This window comes from Syngnathus leptorhynchus, chromosome 10, assembly GCF_054491065.1.
Source record: "Syngnathus leptorhynchus isolate UIUO chromosome 10, UIUO_Slep, whole genome shotgun sequence".
Lineage (NCBI taxonomy): Eukaryota > Metazoa > Chordata > Actinopteri > Syngnathiformes > Syngnathidae > Syngnathus > Syngnathus leptorhynchus.
The window spans coordinates 12,851,009-12,873,759 of NC_141204.1; the positions used below are offsets into that span (position 1 = coordinate 12,851,009).

Here is a 22,751-nt window from a genome sequence, read left to right on the forward strand (position 1 = left end):
CGAAAAATTGTCACGCCCAAACATGTGTGTTGAACCCCCCCTTGAACTCGCACACCTCCGCAGGCGCCGAGTGTGGGGGCCAGCTCTGCCAGTTCTTCTGAAGACCTTCTGGCTAACTGGCAGCGCATTTTTGTGGACAAGATGGCACCCTCAGCAATGGTGGCCGCGGGCTCCTCCAGGGTGGCGTACTCGGACGGCGAGGAAGGCTCGACCGCAAGCCACGCCTCCAGCCTCGACACAGACATTGATGCTGAGCCCCGTTCCTACACCAGGGGTCTGTACGGCGGCGGTGAGCGACTCCTGATGGATACGGACCGAGACGGAGTGGCGCCGGCTGCCCAACGGGATCATGATAATGATGGCGAGGAGCCGGACGGCCTCGCACGGGACTTGGCAGTTATTTCGCCGCGGCTCTTGGACTTTGAGCCCGCCTTTGCGGCAGCTCTGCTGCCACGACCTCACCGGAGCCCCAAAAGGATGGGGGTGCACCACCTACACAGACAACAACAGTAACACACAAGACCGTGGGGGGCACACCCACACAAGCAGGAAACAGCCATACTTGTTGTCTGCATGCGTGCGGAAGTAAAGCGAAACGCGATCGTCTCGGTGCCTCAGTAACACGTGTGAAGGAACGTTCCCTTCCTTCTCCTGTGTCAGCTGTTGAAGCCAAAGCGATGCCAACCAACACGCGTTCCAAAGGAGTCAAACACGGTGGCGGCGTGCACGCCAGTCCACCGACGGCAAGTTAGCGCTGATTGTTTTCTTCCACATAGTTGTCGGCTAACACGTTTTGTTTTGCTTGTTGATTTTGTGAGGGCGCTGAATGTGACTAAGCATTGGCTCAGACGAGATGTCTGTCTGAAAAGAAGAGCTTAGTTGCTATGCAGGAGGGTCTTAATTGGGGCTGCCAAGAGTTTGGTCCCTGTCTAAATTGCAACGTTTTTAGAACTTGAATGACTGCGCAACTCGTCCTCTGCTTTGCTTTCATCCCCGTGGCAGTCTATGTTCTCCTTGATTTTGTTCTTGACCCTTTCTCTTCAGCCATGATGAGGATGATGAAAGGCTCTGCTCATTCTATTTAACTTGAGAAGGAAAGGAGGAGAAATGTCTTTTGAGCTTGCCTGGTGGGTCTCAGGTGGCGGGAGAAGGGCTCATCACTGTTGGTAAATTTTCACACATTGATGCGTCACGAGAGTTTTGCAGCACTAACGAAGACATGAACAGTTTGGTTTGTGTGCTCAGCACGCTCACGTCGGCACAGTCTTCAGTGGGACAAAACGCCAGCCACTCAGAACACTGCCGACTCGTCAACCGGTGTTGCTGCAGTCTGTGACATTTGACCCCAATCAAGTACCTCAAGGTCCCATGAACTCTAATGTTGAGTTGTAAATTGATGGAAATTCTCAAACTAATTCAAATAAAGGCCTAACTGACTCCAATTACACTGTGCAGTTGCTGATAAGAATGATGAGGCCCATTTTATTGGATGGATTGTGGAACCAGTCACAGTGTATACAGCACGTGTGGAAAAACATCAAAAGCTATAGGTCAGAGCGCTACGTGCTTCCACAATCTATTGGATGGACACACAGGAATGCCCCCAGTATTTACACGTGCGAGCAGGAAAATTGTTTCAGTGAGGATTTGTCTTGAAGTGCTCCAGGACGTTGTCCACATCATCTTCACCGGTTAGTCCATAACCAACATCCGCTCGCCGTCTGCCGCTCTTCGGATCATGGCCGACAACTCTGTGACAGGAAAGGAGACACAAAGCCTTCTTCATCAGGTAGGCGTAGCCCAGTTCGGAGCCCACCCCCAGCGACGGCTGCGTCACCTCGCCGACCACCGCTGTCACGCCATATGTTGTCAAAAAAAGCAAAACACATTGACGTCAGGTCAGTTACGATTATTGCGGAGCGACCGAGAAGGACGGTGAGTCCCACCGTCAGCTTGTCGGAGCCAGTCCAAGTCCCGATCGTGAATGAATCCATCGTCCCACCCCTCTCTTGGAAACACGGAGAGAGCGCACACGTTTGACCACAGCTGGTACTAGCTGCGGCCAAACGAGAGATGACAAAAGCTGGGCGTTGCGTGGTGCCAAATATTTGTTCAGCCGACATAACTGCCTGAAATTGGCTGGCAACCAATTCAGGTTGTCCCCTGCCTACTGCCCGTAGTCAGCTGGAATCGGCTACAGTGCGCCCGCGACCTATTTTACTGACGTACGAATACAAGTTACCACGGGAGGAACCAGCAGCGCAGCAGAGCCGAGGTTTCTGGACTGGAATTGGAAACCAGCAATGTCTGGTAGGTTTTCCGTGGTTACGTTAACTTGTTCGGTCTTGATTTGTTGTGTTGGACTCAGTTGAGAAGAGTTTCAGACCCAGGCATTGTTTTGTATTCCAGATAGCAAAATAGCTGGGTGAGAAGCCCAAGTAGGCTCCACTTACAAACCTCTACATACAAATTTGATTCGTTCCGGGACCTACTTTGTATGTTGAATGTATGTTGAATCAAATATTCCCATCAGAATACACTTTAGTTTAATGTGTTCCACAGCCCAAAAAAACAAAAAAAAAACAATGATAACTTCTAAAGGGAAATGTGCTTTCAGTGGTTTGCAAACATATTTTTTAAGGTTGTGTGAAACATAATCATATCAATATAATATCTAGTGTTGGAGTGCTTGTGTGGATTGGTGGGGGTTGAGGAATGTACAGGCACACTGCATGAACTTGTTTTCTGCGAAGTGTAGCAAAACAGGCCCAGACGGGGAGTACCGGACGATAACACCTCAAGGTCGGTGAGGAACGAGAACAAAGAACAACACCACGTCCAGGTGGTCGGGCTTCGAGAGGAAAATCCCCAACTCCTGACCACAGTGATGACACCTCGACGGGGAGGAGATGACCATCGACCAATCATCACACAATATTTTGCATGCTTTAATATTTATATTGTGTTTCTTTAAAACTGGGCAACCCGGAAGAATGTGTCGTCTTTTGGTGGTCACAAAAACGCACGAGTTTTAGTGTGAGGGACCCGGGACCCAGGCCTGTATTAGTGCGCTTTGTTAGGAATAAATAATTGGTAAATTTGGTCTGATTGATCTACTGGTCTTCTCTTTGACAGAACGAACTCGCAAAATTGTTAGGTGCGCCAGTGTGTGGATTGGGACATAAAAACTTGTGTTAAGTGTTGATCGCAATTTGGAGTCAGATCAATAGCTAAAATCCGTATCCTAACACTTCTTAATAAATATGTTACAAAAGGGACTTTATTCTTCACTGTGATCATCATTAATCAATTTTTATAATTGAAATATTTTCTAAGCAACCTAATATTTTTGTATTTATTAATTTGGGTTAAAAATGACAATGCATAATAAGTGTTCATTTAAGAAAAAGCCACACGTTTTGAGATGAAATCATTAAGAACGAAAATGATTTGAACTAATTGATATGAACGAATGAATGATTGAGAATGAATTTCAGTTCTGAAGGCTCCTTTTGTACCAAGCAAATTTACAGGTGGTGTGGGGAGGGGGGCTAAAAATTGTAACGGGACCTCTATTAGAATGTCAACCCGTTAGAATAAGCCCTAACTTAGAAGAGCTTCAACTCCCACCTCCGGCAGAGCTTTTACGACGTCCCGGGGGAGGCGAGGGACATTCAGTGGACCATGTTCCGCACCTCCATTGTTGAGGCAGACGACCGGAGCTGTGGCCGTAAGGTCGTTGGTGCCTGTCGTGGCGGGAATCCCCGAACCCGCTGGTGGACACCGGCGGGAAGGGATGCCGTCAAGCTGAAGAAGGAGTCCTATCGGGTGGTTTTGGCCTGCGGGTCTCCGGAGGCAGCTGACAGGTACCGGATGGCCAAGCGGAACGCGGCTTCGGCGGTTGCTGAGGCAAAAACCTGGGCGTGGGAGGAGTTTGGCAAGGCCATGGAGAATGACTTCCGGACGGCTTCGAGGATATTCTGGTCCACCATCCGGCGTCTCAGAAGGGGGAAGCAGTGCTCGGTCAACACTGTTTATAGTGGAGATGGCGTCCTGCTGACCTCGACTCGGGATGTCGTGAGTCGCCTGGGGAGAATACTTCGAAGACCTCAATTCGACCGACACGCCTTCCATTGTGGAAGCAGGGCCTGGAGACTCTGAGGCGGACTCTCCAATCTCTGGGGTTGAAGTCACTGAGGTATTAAAAAACTCCTTGGTGGCAGGGCCCTGGGGGTGGATGAGATCTGCCCGGAGTTCTTAAAGGCTCTGGATGTTGTGGGGCTGTCATGGCTGACACGCCTCTACAGCATTGCGTGGACATCAGGGACGGTGCCTCTGGATTGGCAGACTGGGGTGGTGGTTCCCCTCTTTAAGAAGGGAGACCGAAGGGTGTGTTCCAATTACAGGGGAATCACACTCCTCAGCCTCCCTGGAAAAGTCTATTCAGGGGTGCTGGAGAGGAGGGTCCATCGGGATTCAGGAGGAGCAGTGTGGCTTTCGTCCTGGCCGTGGAACAGTGGACCAGCTCTACACCCTCGGCAGGATCCTCGAGGGTGCATGGGAGTTCGCCCAACCAGTCCACATGTGTTTTGTGGACTTGAAGAAGGCGTTCGACCGTGTCTCTCGGGAGGTTCTGTGGAAGGTGCTTCGGGAGTACGGGGTGCCGAGCCAACTGATAAGAGCGGTTCGGTCCCGGTATCACTGATGCCAGAGTTTGGTCCGCATTTCCGGCAGTCAGTCGGATTCGTTCCCAGTGAGGCTGTCTTTGTCACCGATTTTGTTCATAATTTCTATGGACAGAATTTCTAGGCGCAGCGCAGGCGTTGAGGGGGTCCGGTTTGGGGACCTCAGCATCGCGTCTCTGCTTTTTGCAGATGACGTGGTGCTGTTGGCTTCTTCAGGCCGTGATCTCCAACTCTCACTGGAGCGGTTCGCAGCCGAGTGTGAAGCCGTCGGGATGAGGGTCAGCAAATCTGAGTCCATGGTCCTCGGTCAAAAAAGGGTGGAATGCCCTCTCCGGATCGGGGATGAGATCCTGCCCCAAGTGTAGGAGTTCAAGTATTTTGGGGTCCTGTTCACAAGTGAGGGCAGGATGGAGCGCGAGATCGACAGGCGGATCGGTGCAGCGTCGGCAGTAATGCAGACTCTGAAAAGATGCTGAAAAGTAGGACATATCCAGGGAAAAGAGGACGTCTGGTCACCCTAGGTAATGTTCCGTGTTATGCGGGATGTCCGTTGTTGAGCCAGGAAAGCAAAGATGTGGAGTATAGAGTTGGTTATTTATTGGCAAGATCTTGGGTTGTTTAATGGCGGTCAATACACAAGGCACGGCAGCAGATGAAACAACAACTTCTGTCTCCAGGTTAGCTTGTTTTATACTGTCCGGAACTTGTCACATGACCATTTCGTACCTGAGTGTGGGGGCGTCACCCCCCCTGTGTGTGTTCATCCAGTTGTGTGTGTTGTATACGTGTTCTGATTGAGCAGTTATGTTTACATAAAATAATAAAAGAATTGTAAATATGAGCATCACATTGTACAGAGATTTTCTCCCCTAATAGAACATGTACACATTGCTGTTGCTCCCTCTTCAGTAACTACTTTGGCACAACAATTGTCAACTGTTCTGATTGCTCATTCCCCCAAGTAAGGAATTCTGGGCCTTCCGTCCATCGACTATCGTGATGGCAGTAGGAACACAACCCGGATTGATTTACTCGGACCGTTTGGAAACTCGGGAGGGGCAGATGAATAAATGGCAGATGGGCGCATTCGGCCTCTCACAATATTGCATGAGGGAATTTCTTAACGTGCCCTTTGGGTAAAGACTGGAAATGTGACTTCTGACCTGTATGGCTCAGAGCCCTGTCGCTCACGTGCTCAGTCAGAATCTTCCCGAACTTTCTGAGTATCTTGACGATGTGTTTGTACAGGCGCGCGTCGTCCCTTCCGCCGCGAATACTTGTACAGAAATAAATCTTCATCGTTTCATCTGGCTTCGGAACCCGCGGGAAACTCTAAGGAAGGCGCATCCCCCAAGGTAATAGTTGAAAAAAAGAACGCGCTTTTAGAGATTGAGAGTCAGAGTCCGTGTGGTAATGATCTGCATTCCAGTTCTTTTAAGTGAACTGAATATTTAGAATCAGTTCACTCAAAAGATTAGTCAAAGTCAACCAAAGGGCCGTATGTGGCCCGCGGGCCGTACAATGCCCAGGTCTGCTCCACAGCAATGTCTCAATGTGGCAAAGACGCAAACGCAATGACCGTAGCAACCCGCCCTTGGCAATGACATCGGAGTAGGAAACCACCCATAAGGTCTTGTGCAGCAGCCAATCAGAAAATAGAACGGTTTCTGACCGGTTTCTGCCAGCGAAGCTAATCTCTGTTGTGATTGATTCTTCTCAGTCAGTTTGAAGACAATGGAGACAGGTGCACCGAGTAGGCCTACGCTACATCATGAAGCGGACGTATCCCTCTGGAAGTCAGAAAAGAGAAAAAAATAGGATGAAGAAAAAAGAAAGCAATGCAGTGGTAAGTGGAGCAGATATAAATATAATGAGGTTTAAGTTAAGTATAACAGTAAAACTAACTGAATGCAGTCAATGAGTTTTAAGTTAATGTTATAATGTAATGTCGGTCTGTATTGACGGACGGGACCCTATCTATTGGCATAAACATGTTAGTCATTATGGTAGGCAGTATAAATAACCCAGAACTGTGGCTAATGTGACGAACAAATAGATAAATCTCTCCTCAGGATCACTATTTAAGTTTTTCTCAAAAGAGAAGGATAAAGAAGTGCCGCCAAATGATGACAATGACAATTGTAAATTCAGAGATGATCTAAGTTAATTGTTATAAAGTTTTGTCAGCTCTCTGTTGTCCCCTAAATAAACTATGCCAAGAGCGCTTCTGGTGCCAGCAGGGGCACACTTTGTTAGCGCATCAGGGGGCCCCCCATAAATTTGTTTGCCTAGGGCCCCAAAAAGCCTGGGCACAGCCCTGACTGTGAGGGAGGCTACCACGGCTGGCGCTCCTTCTGCTTTCCAGTCAGACGTCCATTGGATCAGGCCAACAGCTTTAACTGCACGTTTCATTGCTTTGTGGTTTTGTCACAAAATACCCCTTTGTGCCCCCCAAATAAAACATGCACATTATCAGGGAGTACAAATTATGTATTTGGTTCAAAGTAACTAAAGAGCAGTAAATTGCATATTTACATGGCATGAAGACAACTGTAACCATGAAAAGAAGACAGAAGGGGTGGGAGACGTGTTGTGTGTGTGTGTGTGGGGGGGGCGTTCACAGGGCAAGGGCGACGGTAGCATTGAGCCTGACATTTTCCACGTCTCTGGCCACCCGCTGCATGGCGGCCATATTGGATCCTTCCAGGGAGTCCAGTATGCCTGAAAGCGCAAAGGCAGGAAAACGACACACAAAAACTGCACATAAACATTTAGATTGTTGTCGACATGACGACAAAAGACAATGCTGCGGAGGAGCCTGACAAGAGTCGACAAGACCGGTCAGAGCAGATTGAAAATATAGGCTGGTATGTTTGCACACCTCTGTATCTCTTGATATTAGCTGGAGCGACCTCAAACTCAGAAGCAGAATGGCTTTGAAACCATGACCATTCAGTCGTACCCGGACATGAAGTGTTAAAACGCGGTGACAAACATTTGTACATGTAAAGATTTTGGATGTGGCTCATTTGCGAAGTGAAAACAATGTCACCGTAGCCACTTGTAGGTATCCGTGAATGCCCTCAGCTCAAAACACAGACGACACCTTCTGAATTGTATGAAGTGATAAAACCGCCGCTGCCAAGTTTCCATCCAGTGACATTTGTGCATTGTCAAAACATTTGGTTTTTTATGCCCTGACCAGAAGAGGCCCACCTTCAATTTGGGCATTTCCTAGTTTGCCGCGCTGAATTGTGCAAGCTTACCTTCCACCATCTTGTGATAAGCAAAGTGAAGGTAGAGAAGGAAGAACATGTGCAGCGCAGAAACTGTAACGCACAGCAGCAGGCGAGGCATGGAACCCACCGTGCGGGACAGCAGAGCCGCTACCTGATAGACAAGAGGCACTTTTGCTCAGACAGCAGCTGACCACGGCAGACCCCCGGGGGCTGAGCAAACATGGCATCACCATGCGCAAAGTGGACAGTCCTCCCAGCACCAGCCAGAGGGTGTAGAAGAGCTGGTGAAAGTGCACGTTGTAGCTCACCAGGAGCGCCACGCAGTGGCCGAACAAGCCGTAGCCCTGAGCACACAAAAGGGAAGTTTTTTTTATAATGGTCCAGACCCGCCAAATGACACGCCTAATAAAAGGCATGCGTGTGTCTGGGTGCCTGCGGTGTCTCACCAGTAGGGAGAGGCTTTGCAACATGGTGATCTGAGCATTGAGTAGATACGCCAGGAAGTAGATCAGAGAAGAAACTCCTAGCCAGTAACCAAAACACGTTCCAATGGCTGTTCCCATCAACGTGCCCTCTCTCTGTAAAACACATGCGGGTGTCATCGTGCTGTCTTTATTTGGGGTGGGGTGGGGCATTCTCACAATGACAGTCCCGGATGTCTTCATCCCGTGTAACAAGATGGCAACCAGTGTGAAGACCAGCATGAGCGGCCCATACAGCTCACCTGCAATCTTCTACACACAAACACTGTGTGTGAGCAGCGTGCTCCAAGTGACACAGGGAGCGAGCATACCTGAGGGAAGTTGATCATGCGAACAGGAATCATGGACTCGATCAACCTGTGCGTACGCGCACACAACAATCAACTTGAACATGACAAGAAAGGATGTCAGCAGAAAGCAAGTAGCGGCGGCTCCTTACCTGCTGCGCACCTGAACGGGTTCCACGTCAAAGTAGGGTCTCAGGATGTCAATGTTGGCGTACAGATTGAAGGCTCGAGATGCCTGGCGCTTTCCTGCTTGCCACACCTCAAAGCCATAACACCAACACCACCAGTAAGAGACCCACGCCAAAGGTGAAAAGGCACAGAGAGAAAATGCGCACGGTTGACTCACTTCGTCTGCCACTTGCCTGCCCAGCTGACCCTTGAAGCCCTTCATACCCAAGAATTCCCCATCTTGGTCGTCGGCATCCGCCGCCTCTGCCGCGACTTCCTCCTCTTCCTTCATCCTTTGATGTAGCTCTCCCATGTCCTCGAAACTGGAGCCCGACGTGTCGTCCATGTTTTCCATGTCAATGACTGCTGAACCGCCACCCTGCGCCCCAAAGCCGCCTACGTGTCACTTTGTTGGCCCGCCCCGCACAACCACCCACGAGCACATATGCCCGAGCGCACACGCACACACTAGGGCGACTAGCTGTCCTCTTTTCCCCGGACATGTCCTACTTTTCAGCCCCAAAAATATGTTATGGGGAATTTAAAAAATTGTCCAGGATTTTGTTCGACTGCCTCACATGTACAGTACATTGTCAATAGAATTACCGCTCCATTCCATTTGACTCTATTCCTGGTTTCTCTGTAATCGTTCACAAATAAGTCACGCCCTTCGCCTCAAATCTAGCCACCTTGCTGATTGTGTGTGTATGAGGAAGAAGAAGGCAAGTGTTGCCAGCGAGTGTGTACAAACAATGCCGAAACGAAAATGCACGTTTTCGGAGGAATTAATAAAAAAAATTTGCGTGCTTCCGCCAGGGACGTGAAGCCCTTTTTTTTTTTTTTTTTTCAAATGCTGCACAGATGGTCATAATTCTTTTGTCTTTTTTTTACTTCATTTTTTTTACTATAAAACTAAAACATATTAGTGTACATATATTTTTGCTCGTGTAAATATGTTCTTGTTGTACATATGTTGTTATTATATACACACACGCATGTACACACACGCACACACACACACACACACACACACACACACACACACACGGCGTAGACGTTCCAGCAGCAGACGACGGCGACACGAAGCCTACCTGGACGAGGTGGTCGTCAAAGCTCCCCCACGGTTCCGTCACCGTGCTGGTGCGCCCGGGGCCCGTAGACATAATGTTGTTGGGTGGTGGTTGTCTAGCTGTGCTCAAACGACTAATAGCTCCTTCGTGCGTTGGACCTACATAAAATTACTCCTGATGTGGATGGACAGTTTTACCTGTGAAATTGGCGTATAAACACACACGGCAACACATCCGTTTGGGTTTTTTCAAACACCGGAAAGAAAGAAACGCTTGACTCCGCCCAAACGGAGGCGTTGCCATGACGTCACGTATGGTAGAGGAACCAAAACGTGGCGTCTTCCGGAGGGCTTCCAAGATGGCGATCAATACCTAAAAACACAAAACAAACAAACCAAAGCACACACAAAAAACCTAAAATGAAAAATAATAATAAAATAACAACACATTTAAGGGCAACTCAATCTTTTATACAAAGAATATACAGCCAGAGCAAATATCTTACAGAGACAGCCTTTCAATAAATGAGGTCAATTTTACAGGATTCTTGGTGTTAATAAGCTTTAACAAATCCTTATTGGATTTCAGATATTCTTCCAATGCAGAAAGTTTGGTCTTGTTTTAAAGAAGCCAAATTTGTGTATGTATTGTTTGGCCAATAAAATAATATTGTTAATAAAAAAATATAATTTACCATTTTGCAAAAAGCCATATTTAACATCAGAGATAGTAAGAGAAACAAAGCCAAAACCTTTGTACAAACTCACACCAAAAGAAAAGATGGTCTAAAGTTTCAAATTCGCCTTCCCAAAAAACACAGTTCTATATCCAGTTTAAATTTCGTCTTCTTTAGTTTCTTGGTTGGGTAAATATTATTATTTTAAATGGAAGTTCCTTTGTTTTTGGTGGGACCGGAAATATTAAAATAAATAAATAAATAAATAAATAAATAAATAAATATTGTAAATAATAAATATTACAAAATATTTTTAAAGTCCTGATGTACTTTCCAAAATTTAAGTGGACCTCAATGCGCAGGGAGCTTAATTATGTCCGATTGCGCAACTGCAGCCCACCGCCGAACGCGCAACTGGAGCGCGCCGCCGACCGCGCAACTGCACCACGCTGGGCATGCATTATTGTGACAGAGCGGTCGCTAAAATTCTGAAAAGATTCTTAAAGTCCTGGTGTAGTTTCCAAAATTTAAGTGGACCTCAGTGCGCAGGGAGCTTAATTTGGTCCGATCGCGCCGGGCGCTCACTGTAGCATTGCTTTAGGAGCGTCTTTTTGTTTTAGGATGGCTTTACTGCTCCCACTTGCTTCCTTTGGGAGGCATGATTAGAGTTGATGCAATCCTCAGAGTAACAAAACTGTAATAACGAACGGAGTCAGTTGGCATGCAACACAAAAACAACACAAAAAGTAAAATCAAGAAGGCACATACCGTAATTTTTGCACCAGCCATAAAATGCACAATAAAGTGAAAAAAAACATATATAAGTCGCACTTTTGGGGCAAATTTATTTGTCAAAATCCAACACCAAAAACAGACATGAACCAGCAACAACAGGCTAAACAATACAGTATGCTAACGTGACATATACACAAACGAGGAGCTGAGAACGGGCCTGACGTAACATTCAGAGTTATTCAAGTAAGTATTACATAAATAACATGTTTATCAAACCATCTGCGTCACTCCAATTCATTAAATTCATCGATCGTGCTTGATGTAAACAATCCCGCGTATGCGCCGCATATGCTGACGTCGGACCGATTGTAAGTTGCATTTCTAATTATTCCACAGACCCATATAACGTTATATAAAGTATATTTCAAGTACCTATCATATTACAACAATATTATCAAACCATCTGTGTCACTCCAAATCATTAAATCCATCGATCAAATTCCTCATTCTTTATGTCAACAACGCTGCAAAGATCTAGTATATAACTATATTGTAGCGTTAACAAAGTACCAGGAAAGACGTGGGTTTGGTAAATGGCTCTTTATTTAACAAAACAAGAGTTCAATGAGCCAACAACTCCTGAACTTCCAGCCACTTCCAGAATGTGACCGGGCGCGCGTAAAAGCCATGTCCGAGCCCCATCCACCGTCCCCGGACAGCCACCCGACCGAGCGCCGGCCCCCGACTTCCATCCACGGAGGTGAAAAAGAGCTCCCGTCGAGAAGGACCGGGCGTGCGTAAAAGCCATAATAGTTTTTCAAACCTTCTGTGTCACTCCAAATCATTAAATCCTTCAAACTCTTCATCCTCCGTGTCACTTACAAACAAAGCCGCTAATGATGCCGGTAGTACGTGGGGCCCTTCGTCATCCCGTGATCCAATCCTTTGCCCTTTATGTAAACAACTGCCGCGCGGCACGGGGGACGTCACTTGCAGTTCAAATGACAGTAATCCCTTGCTACATCGCGGTTTGTTTATCGCAGTTTCACTACATCGCGGATTTTTGAATTTTGAAAATTTGTGAAAAAAATCACATATAAGTCGCCCCCCACCCAAACTATGACAAAAAACGTGACATATAGTCAGAAAATTACGGTACAATGAATAAACAAGAGCGACAAATAAATATAAATAAATAAACAAATAAGAGGAGCAAAAACGGAGCAAGTGTGCATATACATAGCAGCCAGTCAGAATATAGCGTGAGAGTAGTGCAAGGCAGCCAACGCGGCCCAAAAGGTCAGGACGTTATGCAGCCGAGGGCGGAGGGGGGAGGATCCTAACAGCCTGGAGTATGAAGCGGTTGGTGAGTCTGGTGGTGTGGGAGCGCAGGCTCCTGTACCTCTTCCCAGAGGGGAGCAGATCAAACAAAGCGTGAGCAGGGTGAGTCACATCACAGACAATCGTGGTCGCCTTGCGGGTGAGACGGGAGGTGTAAATGTCCTTCAGGGAAGGGAGTGAAGCACCAAAAATCCTACCGGCCGTGTTCACTATGTGCTGCAGGGCCTGTTGCATTCAGTGCAGCTACCATCCCACACAGCGATACAACTGGAGAGGACGCTCTCAAAGGTGCCACGGTAGAATGTGGACATGATGTCTGGTGGAGCACCTGCTCGCCTCAGTTTCCGCAGGAAGTACAGGCGGCGCTGAGCTTTCTTCGCCAGTGATGCAGTGTTGGTGGTCCAGGAGAGGTCATCACTGATGTGCACCCCCAGGAATCTGGTGCTTCTCACTCTCTCCACTACAGCACCGTCGATGGTCAGTGGCAGGTGTTGGGCGTGACCCTTCCGGAAGTCAACAACAATCTCCTTGGTCTTGCTGACGTTCAGCTGGAGGTTGTTGTCCCTGCACCACGTGGCCAGAAGGTCGACCTCCAACCTGTATTGAGTCTCGTCGCCCTTGGTGATGAGTCGTGTCGTCAGCAAACCTCAGCATGCAGTTGCCGCTGTAGGTTGCAGTGCAGTCATGCGTCAGCAGGGTGAAGAGCAGTGGACTGAGCATGCAGCCTTGGGGGGCCCCCGTGCTCAGCGTGATGCTGCCGGAGATAGTGTTGCCAACACAAACCACCTGAGGCCTCTGACAGAGGAAGTCCAGAAGCCAGTTGCACAGGAAGATCCTGAGACCCAGTTTGTCGAGTTTGCAGATGAGACGCTGTGGTACAATGGTGTTGAATGCAGAACTGAAGTCCACAAACAGCAATCTCACATACGAGTCTCTTTTTTTCCCGGTGGGTGAGGGATGAGTGGAGGGCAGAGCAGATAGCATCCTCAGAGGACCGTTTGGCTTGGTACGCAAACTGGAAGGGGTCAAGGGTGGGGGGGAGAACGGACCTGATGTGTGTCATGACATGCGTCATGGCGGCAGGCTAGCTAACGAGGCAATGAAGCCTCCAAAACTGCTTCGGCACATGGAGACCAAGCATCTTGCATTAAAAGATAAACCTTAACCACTTCGGGTGTCATTGTCTCTAATTATGCCTAGATGGGACCGGCTCGTTTCTGAGAAACAAGCTCAGTGCTCCCACTAATCCAACGTAATGGTGAGTTTTATTTTTATGTCGTTTATACTTGTTTTTATGCCAGTCGTCTCATTTTGTTTCATCGTAATTATCTATTTATTATGAATGTATTATTTATTTATATAAATGTATTATTTATTTACCGTATTGGCCTGAGTATAAGACGATGTTTTTTGGATTGAAATAAGACGTTTTATATTCGGGGTCTAGCCAATATAACCAACCATTCACAACACTAGATGGCACCAGATACCTTTAAAGCGAGGTTACGTCACCGCGCCTTACGTCTCGCATGAGTTACCTCAGCTTATCGCGATTGGTAGAGCTTGTGCACAGCGGTAAGTTAAAGGTTGCAGGTATCGACTGAGTATGTTGCTGTGATCTTGTGCGTCTTTGACACAAAGTGAGTATGTACATTTCATTGTTACTACTGGCCACTATTGTGCCGTTTGTCCGATCGCGGTTTGCTTCATGTGCGCGCCGTTTGATTGACAGCTGCGGCACGCTCCTTTAAGTTTGCCTCACACCGTACGAGTAGCCGTTACGCAGCGGCACGGTGACTAATGGTTGCCACAAATGTATTTTGTTGTCTCGATGACTTAAGTTTGGTGTGTTGCAGAGTATTTCATTTATGGTTATTTAGTATAGCGGAGGGCGGCTGGGTGGCACACAGGAGGGTGCCAGTTCGATTCCACCTCCGACCCTCCCTGTGTGGAGCTTGCATGTTCTCCCCAAGCCCGCGTGGGTTTTCTCCGGGCACTCCGGTTTCCTCCCGCATCCCAAAAACATGCTTGGTAGGCCGATTGAGCACTCCAAATTGCCCCTAGATGTGAGTGCGAGTGCGGATGGTTGTTCTGTGTGCCCTGCCATTGGCTGGCAACCGGTTCAGGGTGTCCCCCGCCTACTGCCCGATGACGGGTGGGATAGGCTCCAGCATGCCCGCCACCCCCGTGGGGACAAGCGGTATAGAAAATGGACAGACGGAAGTTATTTCTTTGTGCAGACTAACTAGTCATCATTTGTTTACGTCTTCCATCTGGGATGCCGCCCCACCGAACATGACTAGTGTTGGCTCGTGAGTGAACAATTCGTTCAAAATAACAAATCTTTTCAGTGAACGAGAGTGCACGAATCACTTCCAAAGGTGATTCATTTTTTTCAGTTCATGACTTCAACTAACATGCAATAACGTAACTTATCCCACACAGTAGATGTCAGTAATGCGCATTGAAGCTGGTGCCACCTCGCCGTAAAATAAAACGAAGAATAAAATGACGTAAATTCCTGTTCACGAACAAGTCATGAATTGCAGTTCCCGTTCATCAACTGAACGCATCTGTGAGAGAACGAGTGAGTGATCTGCATTTCCAGTTCATCGCGAGAACGGATCAGTGAGGGAACGAGTCCTGACTCCCATTTGCGAACGAGCCAATGAGTGAACTGCCTTCCCGCGCATCAACGGATCAGTCAGTGAACGTGTTGCGTCTCCTGACGTGAACTATGTAAGTCAGAATGTAGATAAACAATTTGCCAAGGAAAGAAAGAACCACTCACTGAAACACCACTTTTTTTGTGGTCGTTTTCTCCAAACTAACGTCTAACTTTAGTGCATGAAGGAATGCGCCGATATGCAACAATGGGGAGTTTATGGTTCTCTTTGGGTCATCTTTTTTTTTATAATACAGTAGTTTTTAAATAACGTGTATATGTGCCTAAATACTGTTATCCAGTATATTTACTGCAATTTCACATTAGATTGCTGGTTTGAAATTTACTTTTATTATTATTATTAAACATTTATGTTATAACTTGTCTGGTATTTTATTACTTGTTTTTATTTTTGCCCATTAAAACAAAAATCAGACATTTGGTTAACTGCTTTATATGACAATATGTATGTGTTTTACGGTGTTATATGAGTTGGTGTCCCCCAAAATAACAAATGTCGGCATAACGTTTTTTTCCGACTTTTTATTCAAACACAAACACATTCGGTATAATAACACCATCAACTACAAGCCAACAAATACAAAATTAAAACATCCATGTCGGCATAACACGTGTCGGCTGGGATAGCAACAATGCTATCTGTCACTCACTCGTGAATCTTCGCGAATGACCAATCAGCAGCGAGCGATAGATGGAGGATGGACTTTAGGAGTCAGTGACGTATTTTCCCGTTCACGAATGAGTCAGTGACGCAACTTCCCGTTCACGACTGAGTGGGTGACTGTTGCCAATGGATGTGTGTGTGTGTGTGTGTGTGTGTGGTTGGGGGGGGCGATTCGTTGAACGATTCGTTTGAACGAATCTTTTGAGTCATCATCATCATAGCTTGTCACGCCAAACATTCAACCATTCTAGAATGTTCTACACGCTCGGGGGATATGCTCGATGGTCCGGGCGCCCTTTCCACACTCACACGAATATTCACGTTATCAGTGGGCCGAGGGTTTATCCTTTTACCACCCACAAGATCGCAATTGGTTGGACAGTCCAGCTTTGGAGTGAACTGATTCTAAAGATTCAGTTCACTTAAAAGAACTGGAATGCACATCACTCAACATGACCCACCCTCCAAAGACAGGAGGGAGCAGCAATGCACGTTACCCATAAGGGGGCCTCCGTGCTGGTGACTCAGTAGAGTGCAAAGTTGTCTATTAAAAGAGTGGTCAAAGCAGTTTTAATCATTTGGCATTTTGGCGTCCAGTGCCTACAACAAAAGAGTCGGGTGAGTTCGCCTTTCTGTCAAGAATTACTGACGAGAAGATCGCAAATACCACTTCCTTCCGAAATTGTGTGATCCTCGCCCTTCCACTCGTACCCACGTACTTGAGTGGCAGAACGGGCATAGTTTGTGGAATATCTCTTCTATTGTGGACGCTTGCTCCGTTCTTGTCTCGGCGGGACACGTTTGTTGTCTGTCGGGGCTAAGGAATCCGTCTGCCTGGTGACGTCAAGACAAGGCGTGTGGACGTGCAGGCCTGCACACGCTCATGGCGGCGGCGTAGGATCATCGCATCAATATGGTTTTCGATGTAGATATGGTCTTGGGTACATGCCGTCGTGTTACCCGCAGAAAGAGGGCTTCGTAATCAATTGTGCATGGACACGAAATGGCTGTTCGTTTATCACTTAATATTATCACTTGCACGACATGTCAGTCGTGCTAGGGTTCATCGGCGAAGTACGCAGGACTAGAATTAACGTGATGTCTTTGGTCAAGATGGAATGACGTACGTGTAAATAAAGAAAGGCGGAAAAATGGCAATCAATAACGGTGACTTTCCCCACGGTCATGTTTTAAACACAAAGGCGAAAGTTGAGAAGGCGTTTTGAGCGAAGACTGATATCAGCTGTATGTTTACGGCTGATAAGGAATGCCCCTCGCCCTTTCGGCCTCACACTCTTCTCACTCTTAATGCTCTTGAAGAGGGGAACTCGACAGAAACGCTCCAAATGGCTTCTTGCCACTAGGACTGGACGAGACGAAATGAGCTGACAAGGTTGAGATGCGTCCTTGAGACTGATAATTCACGAGTCAGGGTAGGCAAGTAGGCTGATACTGATCACATGGATTAGATTCAAGATTCAAAGCGTTTATTGTCATATGTACAAAAAGAAAGCACGTTATATATACACACACACACACACACACACACACACACACACACACACACACACACACACACACACACACACACACACACACACACACACAGAGCGCACACACACACAGTATGTACAACTCCTAAGGTGAGAGATGATAGGCTAGTGCAAAAATGGCTTGTGAGAGTTATAGTGAATGTCCTGTTGAACAGGGGAGAATGCAGTGCAAAACAAAGTGAGTGCTGTGTTGATTTCTGTTTTAGAGCTGCTCATGAATGATTGCGTTTCTCGGTTACTCCTATCAATTATTTTTTGGTGGCTAACTGACGAATCTGTTTCTATTCAAAATCCCACCCCCAAAAAAGTGAATATGCAGAAAATTTTGTTTCAGTTACCCCCTTCGTCTGTAAAGTCCAGTGTGTGTGCGTGCGTGTCCAGCTTTGTTGGCTTCGGTGTTCAAGCGGTAGATGCCAGATTTTGCGTAGGGCCGATTTGGAGTGGCCAGTCTAAGTAAGCGCTGTTTCTCAGCTGTTTTTCCGACTTGCCGTCCAGGATGCCCGCAGCAGGCAGCAAGATCAAGCAGTGCCGGCTGGCTCAGGATCAGCTGGAGAAGGCCATCGAAGCCGTGCTGAAGACCGAGCAGCAGTTGAGGGACAACAGCAGAGAGGTTAGAGGTCACCTTTCATATGACTGTCGCAAACCCTCCTTAACCAAAATCAGATTTGAATAGACAAAAAGATTTAAAAAAAAGTTAACCATTCTTCTTGAAGCTGTTTTTGACAGCGATTGGAGCACAAAGAATTTCACTTTTGTTGTCTATCTCTTAAGCTCTTTGGAAAAGTATTTACTGTGAAGTTCCACGGCTCCAAAGAGAAAGGACCAGCATGACGACAAATGCCGCCGGTCCAATGAGCCGAGCAACACGACGGTGGCTCCCACGATTTGACCAGCCCGTGTGTGTCCGGCAGGTGCGCTGGCAGCTGCAGAGCTGTGTGAGTCGCCAGCAGGAGGCGCTACGCTGCAGGGAGCTGTGGCTCCTGGGCCAGATTGAGCTGCTGGAACACGTCAAGGCCGAAACGCTCCAGCAGCAGTTGCATCAACTCCACCGGGTCAGTGCCCTCCGCTCCTCCCTCTCTGACAAATGTCGGCGCGACTGGCGTCCTAGAAAAATCCATCGCTTGTCGTCCAGAAACAACGGTGGACTCGTTTGTTTTCTTAGTGGCAAATGCGCTCGGTGTCATCATATATTTCCCCAAATTGGTGGTGAGTGCAGAGTCTACCTGGATCAGGTGCTGTGGGCCCAGGTCTGCGCTGGCCAACCGTTTCCCACCCAAGAACTGCTCGAGCTTGATGGCTTCACTGTCAACGGGCCAGTCCGGGGCCAGCAGCCTCACGACACGTGTTTGTCTTTGATGCGGGCGCAACCACGCACGCCAGTTTGCGTGATGAGCAGCAGCCAGAACAGTTGGACGGGAAGAGAAGGCAATTACAATAGGAAGAAAGCACTCGCTGGTGATGGATCGTAGCAAGCGACTGCTGAGCACTTACCGTCGTTGCGGCTCACGCCCACCTTTGTTTAAAAAAAAAAAAAACTTGAGATTGATGGGGTGCACCAGTGCAAACTACATCACAAAACTCCCTCACTCACAATATCCCCCCCCCACACACACACACAAACATACCTGGTCTCATCTCACTTTGGGATGTTAATGTGTTTCAGATGCACGGGCAGTTAGACGCCATCTCCCAGCAGCTGAGGAGCGCCAACGGCTGCGGTGCTGACCTCAGCAACCAGCTGATCAGCTGCATGGACAAGTAAAGTCACAGATGGAAACCCCGATAGTCGTCCATCACATTTAGGACTGGAACCTTTGCCTCGCCAGGTTGTCTTGCCTGAGTCTGATGCCAGAGGAGACCCCTGAGATGACCTTCACTGCCGACTCTCGCTCCCTGAGGGATGCCATCACCTCCTTTGGCAGCATCAGCGCCCAGGTCTGGACCACCGCATGAATTGAGCCGTGCTCCTGCTGCCTTTCTCTCGATCCGATGATTTGAGGCTGTGTGAAGCATGTCTGCCCAAATTCCAGTCGTCAAAATTCCAGTAGCAAACGGCATTGCGACTAAACCCCCGTGGCAATGCTCGGCTCTTGCCGGTCACAATGGTGTGCTTGTATTGAGCAGCACAAATGTGATGCCTATTTCTGGCAGAAGGCCGCCAATGTGAATGAGCTCAGTACGTCCTCACGAGGCAGGACTTTCTCATCAGGACACACCTTGAGGATATTTTGCGCTTGTGCCCTCACGCAGGTGGTGCAGGGCGGGACCACGGGGTACCGGCTGCCGGAAGGCGGTCCTTCTCCCAGACATGGACTCGAAGCTGGCAAAGACAAAGTAGGGCTGTGATGTTTTTTTCCAAAGCTTTGTCGCTTGTGTGCCTGTAAGCGTCCTGTCGTCGTCCAGGCTCCCTGTCCTGGCCCGGCACCGGATTTCCTCAAGGCCTGGGGTCAGCTGCGAGACCTGAAGGCATGGCTGCTCCAGGACCAGAAGGGTGCTGTCCAGCAGCGCGACCTCAGCGACGCTGTTGACTCAAGGGGTGACGACCTGAGCCGATGGTTGACGGCCCAGTGCGCTGGCGCTGCCAAGTCGGACAGGGAGCATCAGAGGTTGCTCTTGAAGCCGTTTTCCGAATGCCGTCCCTGGGAAGAATGGCTGGCGAGCTCTGGCTGTTCCTCCTGCTGCCGCCAGAGTATTCAAGCGCTGGAGATCGAAAACCTGGGCCAGCTCAAGTGCCTCAAAACTCCACCGGCCGCTGCTGAGTCCTCCGCCGCCGCGCCCAGCCTCGAGGGATGGCTTCATCAGCTGGCACCGCTGGCGCAGATGTGTCGCGCCAACGAGCTGTGCTCCAGTTATTCTGAGTGCGTTTGTGACGAGAACTGCGGCAAAGAAGCCCTCGACGCTTGGCTGCTGCGATGCGGCGCTCAAGACAAGAACGGCGTCCCTGTTTCTGCTGACAAGAATTTTCCGCCACCTCTGCAGCACAGACGGCAAGAAGAGAAGGTACAGACCCAAGCAGTCCGCAACTAGTTTCAGCTTCTGACGGTTTCTGGTGCCAGTGTGGTTCATCCTCCGTCTGCAGCAAACCGCCGGAAAGGCCGCAACCTTGCCAATAGAATTGAAGTGCAAGGTGGCTGCTTGACACCCCTTCACAACATGAATTACTCCCGTCCTATTAGGTATTTGGTGACTTTTGGCGTGACACTACTGAGCCCTTTTGTTTTCAGTCAGCTGTTCACTTGCCTACCTTTCTCGTTTACTGCCGTTGCGCCAATGTAACCTTTGAACTCCCTCATCACTTTGCCTTAAACATAGAACAAACAAATTACTAACGTGTCATTTGAAGCCGCCTGCAAAGTTGTCTCTTTCTTTGGCATCGATCGGAAGCGTAAAACTTGAGTGGCAAGAACCATTTTGTTATATTGTGAAATCATCAAGGGCTGTCGCAAACGATGATTGCGTCGCTTACTCGTGTGGTCTCCACAGGTTCAGGCCATCCTGGAGGCGTGGCTTCACCCATCCAAACCTCCGTTGTCGCCGTCCTGCGGCAATCTCTCTACATCCTTGTTCCAGAGGCCTTTTGATGCGCAGTCATGGATGCTTCCGGAAAAGTGGGCGGTGGCTCAGCAAGATGACAAATGGCTCCCGAGAAAGAAGTACCAGGTAGCCAAAATGGCTGCCGCCAAGCGTGTGGGCCAACAAACAGTGTGACGTGTGTTTACTCCCCACAGGAAGGCGTGACCTTTGGGGAGAAATGGCTTCACCAAGCGCCCCCCCCCCCCCCCCCCCGGTTCAGGTAAGCGGCCGGCCGCCAACACAGTATTGATCTCTATCAAAAGCGCTGCCAGTCGCCAGCTGGTGTCACTTTGGAATTTCAGTGCCCTTGGTGACTAACCCGTTCTAATTTGGCGCTCTCACAGGTAGCAAAAAAATGAATGTGTGCAGAGTCAAGGTTGGGCTCTGCCTGGAGCTCTTGAGATTGCGGAGGGAAGGCCCGCTGCGGACACAAGGATTTTTTAAAAATCTTCCAGAGCTACATTTACTTGAGTTTATTGTCTCTTTATCTGGCAACATGAGTCCACACGTGAAAATGGGTCATTGAACGATTTTGGTCGCATTGCTCCCTGATTTGATTCAACGCAGAAGAGCGCCATGCACATTGTGATTCTGTCCCAGAAACCATCTCGGAAGCAAGTCCTCATGTGATAACGTGCGCCCATGTTTGCCGAGTGTTTCCCTGGGGAACTCGTGTTGAGCCTAAAGTGGCCAATCGTTAGAAAATTGGCTTTGGAAAACACACATTTCTGCTACGAAGATGTGGGGTAGGACTCGTTTTTTTCTAGTCTTGCGAAGCTTCCTCCTTGGCCAGTTAGAGCGCAGCTTTGATCGGCTCCATCGTGTTGACGTGTTTGGAAAGGAGATGGCTTTTCCCGCACTTGTCCTAAGATTGCGTGGCAGCACAATCCGTTTTGGACCCGATTATCGGGTCAAACCTCTATCTGATGTCCTCGGTCGGTCGAGAAGGTCTTTGTCTGCTGCGTGGTGTCAATTCATGCTAAGCTGTCACGTATTAGCCAGAAGGCTAAACTTGCTTGTGGTTTGTTTTGTTACAGATTTGAGGGAGAGGCGCAGGAGGATGGCCTTCACTTCAAATCCTGTGACATCATAGGATTGCAATCAGGAAGTCAATTGAATTTTTAATTTTTTTCAACATGGAAGAATGCTGACTTATTTGAACGCAAATATTTTTCCATTGCATTCAGCGTTTTAATACTTTATCAAGCATCTCACTTTCTTAAGGTGAAATTGACCTTTTTTGCTGACAGAAACATTTTAATGTAAAATCAACATAGACTTTTATTTTACTCGCCCAGGTGCCTTGTGCTTACGTGTGTGTCATCAGTGCTCTTGTGTGGATTGTCCCTTACCCTAATAAAACCTGTTGACACCCTTGGTCTTTGTCACGCTTGCTTTGTGCTTCAGTAGTCTGTGTTGCTACAGCTAAGCGCCTCCAGCATTTGAATTGATGTTCTTTAAAGCAGGACTGTCAAGGATTTGGACCCATTTTTAAGTGTTTTTATAACTCTTCTGATGAAACATCGACTTTCAACTAGTTGAATGGTACAGTTGTGATGGCCGAATAGCATTTACTGCGTTTACACGCACAA

At 48.1% G+C, this 22,751-nt stretch overlaps 4 protein-coding genes across 9 annotated transcripts in view; 2 read left to right on the forward strand and 2 right to left on the reverse strand.

Annotated features, from left to right (window-relative positions):
* The window catches only part of LOC147050528 (tight junction-associated protein 1-like), a 25,752-nt gene extending 22,649 nt beyond the window's left edge, over nucleotides 1–3,103 (forward strand). The window contains exons 9-10 of one of the 3 annotated variants that reach the window (XR_015067449.1): nucleotides 64–2,310; nucleotides 2,754–3,103. Coding sequence is in view for 1 of the 3 variants with exons in the window: in XM_085922541.1 (XP_085778667.1) it covers nucleotides 64–513 (450 nt within the window). In the remaining 2 variants the exon portion in view is untranslated. Of the gene's footprint in view, nucleotides 1–63 lie in introns of all 3 variants that reach the window. The other 2 variants (XR_015067448.1, XM_085922541.1) reach the window with 2 other exon arrangements.
* On the reverse strand, nucleotides 1,435–5,986 carry dnph1 (2'-deoxynucleoside 5'-phosphate N-hydrolase 1). Its single transcript, XM_085922546.1, is given in 5 exon segments — nucleotides 1,435–1,695; nucleotides 1,698–1,762; nucleotides 1,764–1,851; nucleotides 1,947–2,008; nucleotides 5,842–5,986. Coding segments are annotated over 5 exon segments (417 nt in total). The 5' UTR covers nucleotides 5,985–5,986; the 3' UTR covers nucleotides 1,435–1,636.
* A 44-nt stretch (nucleotides 5,987–6,030) lies between these two features.
* On the reverse strand, nucleotides 6,031–10,207 carry yipf3 (Yip1 domain family, member 3). Of its 3 annotated transcripts, XR_015067450.1 has the most exons (10): nucleotides 9,953–10,207; nucleotides 9,040–9,240; nucleotides 8,846–8,952; nucleotides 8,718–8,763; nucleotides 8,566–8,658; nucleotides 8,371–8,502; nucleotides 8,155–8,268; nucleotides 7,952–8,075; nucleotides 7,221–7,406; nucleotides 6,031–6,475 (listed from the first exon to the last, which is right to left on the reverse strand). XR_015067450.1 is itself a non-coding variant. In XM_085922542.1 (9 exons), the coding sequence occupies exons 1-9, from the start codon at nucleotides 10,022–10,024 to the stop codon at nucleotides 7,303–7,305; spliced, it is 993 nt and encodes a 330-aa protein (XP_085778668.1). In that variant the 5' UTR covers nucleotides 10,025–10,207; the 3' UTR covers nucleotides 7,155–7,302. The 3 variants fall into 3 exon arrangements, 2 of the variants coding, with proteins under 2 accessions (XP_085778668.1, XP_085778669.1); XM_085922542.1 differs by lacking the exon at nucleotides 6,031–6,475 and having other exon boundaries at nucleotides 7,155–7,406; XM_085922543.1 differs by lacking the exon at nucleotides 6,031–6,475 and having other exon boundaries at nucleotides 7,155–7,406; nucleotides 8,649–8,763.
* Nucleotides 10,208–16,475: 6,268 nt separating this feature from the next.
* ncoa4 (nuclear receptor coactivator 4) lies at nucleotides 16,476–22,536 on the forward strand. 2 transcript variants are annotated; one of them, XM_085922655.1, is made up of 10 exons: nucleotides 16,476–16,651; nucleotides 18,082–18,196; nucleotides 18,498–18,638; nucleotides 19,250–19,344; nucleotides 19,413–19,521; nucleotides 19,837–19,920; nucleotides 19,990–20,586; nucleotides 21,070–21,246; nucleotides 21,315–21,379; nucleotides 22,197–22,536. In XM_085922655.1, exons 2-10 carry the CDS (start codon nucleotides 18,083–18,085, stop codon nucleotides 22,282–22,284), a joined length of 1,470 nt encoding a protein of 489 aa, XP_085778781.1. In that variant the 5' UTR covers nucleotides 16,476–16,651; nucleotide 18,082; the 3' UTR covers nucleotides 22,285–22,536. The 2 variants fall into 2 exon arrangements, with proteins under 2 accessions (XP_085778781.1, XP_085778782.1); XM_085922656.1 differs by lacking the exons at nucleotides 16,476–16,651; nucleotides 18,082–18,196; nucleotides 18,498–18,638 and adding an exon at nucleotides 18,896–19,011.
* Nucleotides 22,537–22,751: the final 215 nt, after the last annotated feature.

What these genes read in the sequence shown, in the direction of transcription:
- yipf3 (XM_085922542.1), bottom strand. Translation starts at nt 10,024, where the DNA reads ATGTCTACGGGCCCCGGGCGCACCAGCACGGTGACGGAACCGTGGGGG. An exon ending in GCATGATCAACTTCCCTCAG is followed by an intron (nt 8,659 to 8,717) that starts GTATGCTCGCTC and finishes GTTTGTGTGTAG; the next exon opens with AAGATTGCAGGTGAGCTGTA. An exon ending in TGCAAAGCCTCTCCCTACTG is followed by an intron (nt 8,269 to 8,370) that starts GTGAGACACCGC and finishes TTGTGTGCTCAG; the next exon opens with GGCTACGGCTTGTTCGGCCA.
- ncoa4 (XM_085922655.1), top strand. Translation starts at nt 18,083, where the DNA reads ATGCCCGCAGCAGGCAGCAAGATCAAGCAGTGCCGGCTGGCTCAGGAT. An exon ending in CTGATCAGCTGCATGGACAA is followed by an intron (nt 19,345 to 19,412) that starts GTAAAGTCACAG and finishes TTGCCTCGCCAG; the next exon opens with GTTGTCTTGCCTGAGTCTGA. An exon ending in ACAGACGGCAAGAAGAGAAG is followed by an intron (nt 20,587 to 21,069) that starts GTACAGACCCAA and finishes TGGTCTCCACAG; the next exon opens with GTTCAGGCCATCCTGGAGGC.